At 42.1% G+C, this 10,220-nt stretch overlaps 1 protein-coding gene across 1 annotated transcript; it reads left to right on the top strand.

Annotated features, from left to right (window-relative positions):
- The first annotated feature begins 1,837 nt into the window (after positions 1-1,837).
- Positions 1,838-7,299, top strand: MRPL42 (mitochondrial ribosomal protein L42). The gene is made up of 5 exons (XM_018560234.1): positions 1,838-1,946; positions 2,739-2,796; positions 4,773-4,857; positions 6,424-6,581; positions 7,237-7,299. The coding sequence occupies exons 1-5, from the start codon at positions 1,838-1,840 to the stop codon at positions 7,280-7,282; spliced, it is 456 nt and encodes a 151-aa protein (XP_018415736.1). The 3' UTR covers positions 7,283-7,299.
- Positions 7,300-10,220: the final 2,921 nt, after the last annotated feature.

The raw sequence follows: 10,220 nt of genomic DNA, 5'->3' as shown, positions 1-10,220 counted from the left end.
ATCGCTTGTATTAGGTGCGGGTCATGCGCCCACCAAAGCCACCATCGCCTGTCCCGAGATCCGCAGCGCCCAGTGCGGTCTGGGACCAGCATGGCGACTCTGTCACCGGGGAATCAAAAGGAGTTCAGTACACACTCTTCCTCTGATCTCCTGTCTGGTGCCTGGATGCAGGAAGTGATGTATATTAAATCAATTCCACATTCAGCTGTTATTCCCAACTACAGAAGCCGGTGAAAAGCTGGTGAAGCAGATCTCTGCTTCATTAGCTTCTCTTGGTGTCCCTAGGTGACATTAGGGGTCTTGGAGACCCATGATGTCTCCATAAAGAGGACCTGTCATCTAAATTGGCTATCACATAGGGAGCTTTATAGCCCTTATGTGATAGCAATAGGGTTAAGTGTATAAAAAAAAAGTTTAAAAAAAAATTCAAACATACAAAAAATAAGAAGCATAATAAACATTTTTTTTTTTTAAAACAAAAAAAATGTTCAAGTTCCCCGCTCCCCAAATACACGCGCAAACATGCATCAGATGCGCCTACGTGTGAAAACAACAATTGCGCCTATTGTGCACACATGTTACATATCACCGCCATTAATCACTGATAACACTAAACGGATGAGTGGTAAAAGCTTTTAAAACATTGCCTAAGGCCAATTTTGGGTGAGTTAATTTTTTGCGATTTTGAGTCCCCCACACTTATAAACGTAAATACACGTTGGGTACGCCTATGTGCGAAAACAACGATTACATTCGCCGGGAGTCTGTTTAAACAGCCCCGATGCTGGCGACGTACACTGTACGTCGTCAGTCACGAAGGGGTTAAGGGCCGTCAATCACTGATAACACTAAACTGATGAGCGGTAAAAGCTTTGCCTAAGGCCAAATTTAGGAATGGTATTTTTTTGCGATTTTGCGGGCGCACGCAATTTTAAAGCTTGACATGTTCAGTGTCTATTTACCCAACGTGACCCCATCTTTAAAGGAGAACTATGAGGTGAGTGCTGTTCTAGCCGACCTGTGACAATGAGACTGTCACAGGTCGGCTCAGTAGCTCGGGAGGTGAGCGAACGCATACCGGCATTTGTTTCCGCGAGCTGTATACTGAGCCTAGGGTGACGGGAGGACGCTAGTTTGTGTCCTCCCGTTACCCTAAGGAGAACTATGGGGAAAAGACTTAACCCCATTGTTCTCCTTTAATATTTTACCAAAAAAATGGGTAATAATAAATGTTGTATAACATAATGTAGGGGAAACGGGGTTTTTTTTTTTCAAAATTGTTGGATCTTTTTTCATTATATAGTAAAAGTACCACCAAAAGAAAGCTCTATCTGTCCCCAAAAAATGGTATAAAATGCATTTCAGTACAGGGTTACATGACTGAATAAATGTCAAAGTACCACATCGCTGAATACTGAAAAATGGTCTGGACAGGAAGGGGGTTTAACACCGCGGTCAGCAAGTGGTTAAAGAAACCTCTCTCACACCCACTGTGGGATACAGACAGGGAGGCACAAATCTAACAGGATTCTACCCATTTCCTGCTCAAAACACAAATATTCATGGGGTGTAGTTGGCGGGACATGTGCATGGAAATAAATCATTGATAGGAGGCTCTCATTCAATGAGCTGTATGAGTAATAGATGGATTGGCGGAAAGCGGAAGTGTACACGTCGCCATGGTAACCGAGTGCAACGGCAGGCTGTGCGCACACAAGGACGCGGCTGTTTTTCTCCACCCATTGCTCTCATAATTGTTGAGAATGTATTGAATGACCCACTCCTGACCCGGATAAGCTTTAAGGTACGGTTTCCGCTTCCTCCGCCTGTCAACATCATGGCGGCTACAGTACTGAAAGGTTGCAGGGAAGTGTTTTGCGGTTTGCGGGCAGTGCGCTGTTCCCTGCTGGGGACATTGGGTAGAGGAAGCGCCGGGCAAGGCGGAGGTGAGATAAGACATGGTCGTGAGCTTACGGTGTCTGAGTGACCTTCATACAGCAATGAACACCGCAACCTTCTATGTGTGCACGGCCAGGTTATTGTACTCTTCTATGGCCCAGCTTTTTTTTTTTTTTTTTAATATTAGAAACCAACATCCCTGCTTGGAGGTCACAGTCACCAGCTGTCACTATCTGACCTTCTGTCAGCATGCATGCCCTTTAACATGGGACATTCAATGACATAGAGCACTGATTACAAACCGGGAGGTGTAGGTAGGGCACATAGCATTGTGTGTTTGCAAGTAAAATGCCTTACGCTGATCTAGGCCTGGCAGCATCAGACCCCATTCATATCTGTGTGTTCCGTCAACACGTGCCAAAGCAAACGTTTTAATGCACGTTCGGCGAGCATTCACGCTGTACGCTGACAGGATCCATCCTGTCAGCGTACGAGTACGGACACCCACACGGACATGCAGGGCGTGTGAGCGTAGGGTGAGGTACGGCCGCATACTCCCATAGAGAAGGACAGGGGCTGCATACTAATCACACGCAGCACCTGTCCTTCCCGGGAGCTGCCCGATATGGCCGTGCACGGAGCTGTACGTGCTGGCTTTTTGATGTGTGAATGAGGCCTTAATTTTGAATTGCACCCGAGATGTGTGGTTTTGCTCCACAGATCTAGGTTTACATGGTGAAAATATTGAAATATGATGCCATTGCCTACATATCTATTGCTTAAAAAAACCTGGTGATATCAATAGAACATCAACTTGTCAATTATTTTTCACTTCCCAGATCACAGTTTACATTGTGGAAAATCGACCTATTCAGCTCTTCCTGATGACTACAACTGGTATGTAATTTCATTGTACAAGCTGTGAAGTGTCCTTCAACAAGAGCTTCATCATACCTGTGCAAAGCTAAATACAGTCTCTCTAACAAGTGTCCTAGTATAATAATAAAACAAAGTCCATGGAGTCCACAGCATTGTTTTCCTTGCAGCTGAAATTCTCCTTCGCCACTCTGCTTCTGCACTGCCATCTTGAAACTGCTGTCATAGTTTTATAGTTTTAACCAGATGCTGTCCGCCCGTTGTAAAAAAAACGGACGGTACTGCTGCATTGGCAGGTTGCCGTCTCCAGGCGGCATTTTTTTCTGCTTGCGCGCTCCCCCTAGTGGGTGCGCACGGGCAGGAAAGACCCGTGCAATGCAAACACCCGTTGCCGTTAATAAATGTTTTATCATTTAATATAGGGGAAACAGTTGGGTTTTTTTTGTAAAATGTTGGTAATTTTTCCTTTTTAATATAGTAAAAAATAAAAACCTCAGTGGTGAATAAATACCACCAAAAGAAAGCTCTATCTGTCCCTAAAAAATGGTATAAAATTAATTTCAGTACAGCGCTGCATGATGGAATAAATGTCAGTCAAAGTACCGAGCACTGAATACTGACAAATGGCCTGGACAGGAAGGGGGTTTAACAGAGCGGATGTCAACTGGGTAAAATTGATCCAAATCATTGTAGTTTAATTGCCCTTAGTTAAATTTACTTGGTAGGTGAAAAGCTGTTGAGAAACCTCACATTGCAGAAGGTTCCAAAGATAAATGCAGCCTTAGATGGTAATATATTTTCTGACACCTAAGCTTTCTTCATGATGGTGTCGGTAAACTTCATCTTTAATCAATACACGAAACTCCTACATTTTCTCTGCTTTTGATGTTAGGTGAAAACCTGCATTACCATATGTATGATGGTAATTTTGATTTTTCAGAAAATAGCCAGAGAATTATTAAAGGAGAACTATGAGGTGAGTGCTTTTCACTCACCTCCTAGTTCTAGCCGACCTGTGACGATGAGACTGTCACAGGTCGGCTCAGTAGATCGGGAAGCGAGCGAACACATACCGGCGTTCGCTCACTTCTCGATCCTGTCACAGCTCTCTGCTGTGACAGGGGAGGGGCTGGATTCCCCCCGCTCCGCCAGCACTGACTGGTGGAACGGATGGGGAAGGGGCAGGTACAGCTGGCTCTGCCTGAGCCAGCTGTCAGTCACGCAGCTGGGCGGATCCAGACATAATTGTCGGGATCCGCTTCAGCTGCGGCGTCTCAGTATATATACTGAGAATAGGGTGACGGGAGGACGCTAGTTTGTGTCCTCCCGTTACCCAAGGAGAACTATGGGGAAAAGCCTTAACCCCATAGTTCTCCTTTTTTAAAGTGAAACTAAACTCTTAAAAATGTATTCAAGTGCCTTAACTATTAACATTAAATGTATCTTATTTGTGTATCACTGGGCTGTAAATCCTCAAATCATCTCTGAATTTGTACTGACACTGTCCTTCCTTCTGGGGGGTGGCTACTGTGTTCCCCATGGTCCATGTGTGTGTTGAAAGTATCCACCATTCCAAGCTCACTCCCATGATGGACTACAATCTCTTTTTTGTATTGTGATTGTAGTCCATCACAGGAGTGAGCTTGGAGCGGTGACTGCTTTACAACACACACACAGGGACCATGGGGAACAAAAGTAGCCACCCTCCAGAGGGAAGAACAATGTCAGCACCAATTCAGAGATGATTTGAGGATCTACAGATGAGTGATACACAAATAAGGTCCAGTATTGTTAATAGTTAAGGGACTTGCATTTTCAAGATTTAACTCCTGAGTTTAGTGTCACTTTATTAGTTGTAGTAGTAGTAGTACTGATGTGTATGTGACAAACATAAGCTCAGAGTACTACACTTAGTTGTTATGTATTGTTGTATGGGCTTTGACATTGTTTTCATATTGATTTATGTTTTTGTTTTTTTTATTATTCTCCTGATTTAGTAAAGTGGAATTGGCCATGACTTCTGATGGGAAGACTATTGTCTGCTACCATCCTTCTGTGGATATTCCATATGAACATACCAAAGTAAGACATGTCACACATCATGACTGTGTTGTTTATGCATGTACATATTTATATGTTCTTTTAAAAGAGAACTAAAGCTTAAGCTTTTTTTGGCTGTAGTTCTCTTTAGGGTCACAGGAGGACATTTACTAATGCCCTCTTGTGACCCAAAACTCGGCATATAGCGGGCTGACAGCACAGAGCCGCCCTGCAGCCGGGAAAGATCTTGACAATATTGTCAGGATCCACCCCACTGCCTGATTGACAGCTGGCTCTGCCTCTCGAGTCAGTCAGCAGTGCCTGCCCCCTCTCCAGTCAGTCCCTCCAGTCAGCGCTGGAAGAACAGAGAGGAAACTGGGTAATTTCTGCAGGTAGCAGTAAATGACAGTCCTCTCTTTGCATGAAGAAGATCGGGACTTGAGCGATCATTGGTATGTGATCGTTCAGTTCTCAATCAATAAAGCTAACGTGTGACAGCTTCAGTTTCATGCGTCAGCTCTAAGTGTATTTCACTAATCCCATTTTTCTCCTTTGATTTATATAACTTCTATTTTATATAGTTCATAACCGGCTAATGTATGAACGGTCAGCCCTTCTCATGTGGTAGAAACTACACTTCCTCCGTATGTGTGAACTTTGGGTGCAGCTTTTTTATACCAGTCATCACATAGTGGGGAAAGGCAATACGGATTCATGGGAAGGGGCAGGTTTTAACCTAATCAGGGACTAGCACAGGATTGGATGTGTTGTATGGCATTGCTCTATCCAATCCAATGCTCTAGTAGGATCTCATGCAGACTGAGAAGCAAGGATGGTAGCTGGCTAAAGTACTAAGACTGAGCTACCTCATTAGCAGGTTCTGTATATATAAGATAAATGTTCTACCATTTAGAAGAGAAGGAGATGTTTAAGAAATGATTTGCCTTCTGCTTCTATATCATACCATTGCCAGAGCTGCCATAGAGTTGCAATTTTTGAAGTGGTATTATCTAATAAGGTGATAAAATATATTCCACAGCACTGCAGATATGTTGCTCCACACAGTTGAAGTGAGCAAGCCTTAGTCTACAGTTGCTGATACAAGTATAGAAATGGCCATACCAGCGTACAGTTCTTTCTTATGACTTTTACTGCATAAGGTACAGGAAATAGTTCTGTCTGAAATGCCATTTGTGCAATCCATATTAGGCTATCGTAACTGCTGATTCAAAGCATGTAACTTGTCAGTCAGCACCTGGTCACACCTAGTCCTGCTCACAGTTTTCTGGATTGACAGCACTGCTTCTGTTACTGAAATCCTCCAACTGTGAGCTGCAGTTTCTGTGAGACGGAGCATTTGAGACAAAAATGAAGGTTTACGCTCAGTCAGGGGGTAAAGGAAGTTTACTTTGAGACTTGTGCATCACATAGTAACTGGATTTAGGACTTGTTTAGGCTGTCATGTAGGATCATTTAGTTGTATTTTAATATAACAGCATTGTCAACATTTTCTGTGTTGTGCATGCACTATAGGGTATAAGTAGTCTGTGAAAACTGCATTTTTAGAAACTCTAATCTCGCCGAATTTGTAACCACTGTTTTGTTCAGCCTCTTCCTAGACGAGACCCAGTAGAGAACCATGAGGAATCTCATGATCAGGTCTTAAAAGCCAGACTGATTGACATAACTTCAAAAAGGGAACCAACTATGGAAGAACTCAGTAAAATGTTCTATACCACAAAGCACCGATGGTACCCTGTAGGACAGTAAGTTAAAACCATGCCAATTCTACCTTTTTTTCTGTTCTACTTTACTGCCTCAGAATTAAGGGTCGGAGAAAGCCAGGCCCTGGCAATATTGAGTATTGCGAGGGTCTGGTAGTAGTTATGGTACTTTTTCAATAGGGAGACCAAGGAACAAGCAGAATTTTAGACGTGTACAAACGCGGAGCCATGTAAAAGCACAATGCTATGTAACGCTGTTCTAAAACGTACATTTACTTAGTAGCTTGTTTAAAAAAACAGTAATCTTTGTGGATGCATTGATCTTTGAATTTGATAGCACCTGTATGGTTTTGTTCAAGTCAGAACTGCTTCTCTCACCATGAAACATAATAGAAATGCAAAGACAGTTTGAAGGAGCTCAAATGCTCCGGTCAGTGAACTAGGAATGATTTCTGGAGCATCCCACACTGCTCTCAAATGAAAGTGAAATGCATCTGAAAGCAAGCTGCATTTGCCCATTGATGCATGCCCATGCAAGCTGATTGTTCCTCAATATCTCTTCTGAAAAGGCTTCTAAAGAAATGATTTTGTCATTATTGAAAAATTGATAACCAATTATAAGATTATCATTTAGTATTACTATGCCTTTTTTTTAATTTTTGCATCTTCTTAAAACATTTACGATCTTCCTTTTCAGATATCGTAGAAGACAAATGAAGAAAGAACATCCAAAGGACCGATAGGTTCTGCCTTGAATTTGTAAAAGACTGTTTATGTAATATATTATCAATATATGACAAATGTAAGTCCTAATTAGTGACGTAATAAAGTTTGACAATTTTCTTAGGTCCTGTGTATCCAGAACTGTGTTTTACGATTATTAGTTAACTACATTGTTGTGCAGCCCAGTATCATTGGCTGTTTTTTTGCATAACACATTGTAACTTGAAAAAGATGCTGAAGCAAAAAAGGCTTTTTTAATACTTGGCTGCTTTTGTAGCTGAATGGATTTCCAAGATGGTCGCCCTACGTGATTAAGATCGTTGTAAAAAAGGCCTGTCTTTATGTTGGTTTTGACATGAGTATTTAGATATTTCACAAATAAGAAGCCTTTAAGGGACTCGCACTACACCTATACTAGCCCATGGCTGATGTCAAGTGTTTTCAGGTAAAATCTTCCCACAATATTATGTCAACTTACCTTGTTTTCTACATTTACTCTCCCTGTAATTATTGATGATGATATCATTTTAATTATGAACAAGCATTGGACTGCTGCTCTGTGCTGCCATCTTGGATGTGACATCAGCAGTCCCAGGAAGCCTCGAAGCTGTAACTCAAATGCCACACTGTAGTATTCCCCTGCAATCATTTATTTATGTTTGAGCTTCACTGGACAGCCCTAGGGTGTTTCAGCAGCAAGATCTCCTTGCCATGATGCCCGACTGTCCCTGCCTACCTGGGTGATTTGGTATTTCCTGCTAACCTGTACATGTACCAGCATCTAATGTTATATTCGCCATAATATAAAATGTTAAAATCCAAAAGTGTGAGTAAGCCTCCATTATTAGACTTCCAATGTTTGTGCCGACCCTGGAACTCAAAGTACAGAAATCTAACCTCTGAAATTCATGAGAGATAAATGCAACTGATGACATAATTTAACTGTCCAGAATCTACCAAAAACTGAAGTGTCACTTGTAAAAAAAAATGTACATACCTATAATAAGAGGCTCTATACGTACCGCTTACTGCGGCCCAAATGTTGACATTTCACCTCTTTGGTGATCACTGGCTGCTGCAGCTGCCTGCTGGATGGGTCAAATACCTGTTTCCCCCACTGCTCTCAGTAGTTCCTGCTCATATGTCTTGTAGTGACATATGATTCAGCAGGAGAAATCACAGAATGTAGGGGGGTAGCTAATATTATACATGCCTGAAAGAGTGGAATATATGCAGCTGCATGTGAGTCATTTTATAGTAATGGGTAAGTATGGAGCCTCTTTTATTACAAGTACTGTATAGTATATTATTCTTTACAAGTGGCCCTGTGCTGGCAGGGTTACTTTAAAAATGTTTGCTCACTGAAAATACACCTATAGGGAAATAACACCCTGCCTTCCTGCTTCATTAAAGCCACTAAAGTATTTCAATATTTATAGCGCCCTTGAATTTAAAGTGGGCCTATAAGTTAAAAAACATACTTGACGTAAACCAAGAGCAGGGATAATGTGCTTGCACTTTTGCCTGGAGTTACCTTACTATGACACCCTGGGAGCCCAGAAACTCAGAATGCCCTGTTATCCAGCTGGTAACTTTGGTTCCGAAGATGGATTCTGGCCCTTCTAGTGTCAGGATTAGTTAGGCTGGTTATCATAGCTTTGGGCAATGCTAAAGTTTAAGAGGGGGCAGACCAGATCTCTGAGTAGAGCTGAAGTCACTACTTGCTCAATAAAGTATCCCAGCTTTTGGGGCTCCCAGTGAAAGCTGCAACACAAGGTATGTACGGACAAACATTCTTTGAAAATAGTGCTGCTAACTGGTAACAATCCATTCAACACTGCTCCACAGAACCACAGCCTTTCCTAGGCTGCAATATGATCAACAGAGAAGTATTCAGCAGTAGAAAGGTTTATTTTATGTATATGCACAGATACAGAATGATTGTGCGCCTAATGGTCCATATTCAGCCTCATGATTAAGCACCGTTAAGTGCGAAATGCATCAAGGCCTTCTGGCACAGGTATCTGCATAAAGCTGAATAATCCTTTTAGTTGATGCATGCTCCTCTTCCTTCCATTTTCTAGCCTGTGTACGACCAACTCCAGGTTATTCCCTGAGATTATAACTTTTATATATGCTGCAGGTTTGCCCTTAATGATGTAAAAAAAAAAAAACCTGACATACATGTCTTGCAAAAACTGCAACAACATGTCATAACTGGCCACATGACCAAATACTAAGATAATGGTCATGTAAGGTTCGGTAAAGGCATACTGAGCTCCCTAAACTTCTTCAGTTGAGATCATGTGACCAATGCCATGGCATGTGGTTATCTTAGAGCAGAAGTTTCTGCAAGATAACGTTTCAGGGTTTTTGTTTTTTTCCCACGGTCCAATCACGAGGCTGGAAAGGTAAGATTGTAATCTCTCATGGCTCAGCAGTGTCCTCAACCCTCTTCTCTTGAATTGTATTGTAAATGGATTGACTCCCTTTATATTATAAAGCGCTGCAAAAACTGTGGTTAACAGTCCACCAAAAGTGTAAGGTGAGAATAAAGTCCACAAAAGGTGTATGCTGAATTCACACAAATCTATGTGAAAATCCTATTTTTCACCCCCACTGTGTTCCCCCCACCTTTTTTACACTCACATGATAGGATGCGAGCTGGCATGATCTATACAAAGGTCAGAGGCGATTTGGTACAGTAGTGGTTACTTGTGCTCTAAAGGACAAATTGCCGATGCTCACGGGCAGCTGAAAACATCTTCCAAAAGGTATGCATCCCAGCCAAAACCACATCTCAATATCACTTCTTTCTCAGTATCCCAATTTATAAGACACAAGGAACGCTCATCGGGTAAAAACACTTATTGTAAATAATAAAAGCAAAGGCAGGGACACCCCACTGACCATGGCCACTTTCAACTACATCCCCAACCCAGCACACCCCCCACCACC

This window comes from Nanorana parkeri, unplaced genomic scaffold, assembly GCF_000935625.1.
Source record: "Nanorana parkeri isolate BGI_ZX_2015 unplaced genomic scaffold, ASM93562v1 scaffold442, whole genome shotgun sequence".
In the NCBI taxonomy this organism is placed as follows: domain Eukaryota; kingdom Metazoa; phylum Chordata; class Amphibia; order Anura; family Dicroglossidae; genus Nanorana; species Nanorana parkeri.
This window is presented reverse-complemented; position numbering and strand designations above follow the sequence as displayed.

Excerpts from the sequence above, each read along its gene's own strand:
- MRPL42 (XM_018560234.1), top strand. The coding sequence starts at position 1,838 with ATGGCGGCTACAGTACTGAAAGGTTGCAGGGAAGTGTTTTGCGGTTTG. Across the intron at positions 1,947-2,738 it reads AAGCGCCGGGCAAGGCGGAG|ATCACAGTTTACATTGTGGA; the intron begins GTGAGATAAGAC and ends TTCACTTCCCAG. Across the intron at positions 2,797-4,772 it reads CTTCCTGATGACTACAACTG|TAAAGTGGAATTGGCCATGA; the intron begins GTATGTAATTTC and ends CTCCTGATTTAG.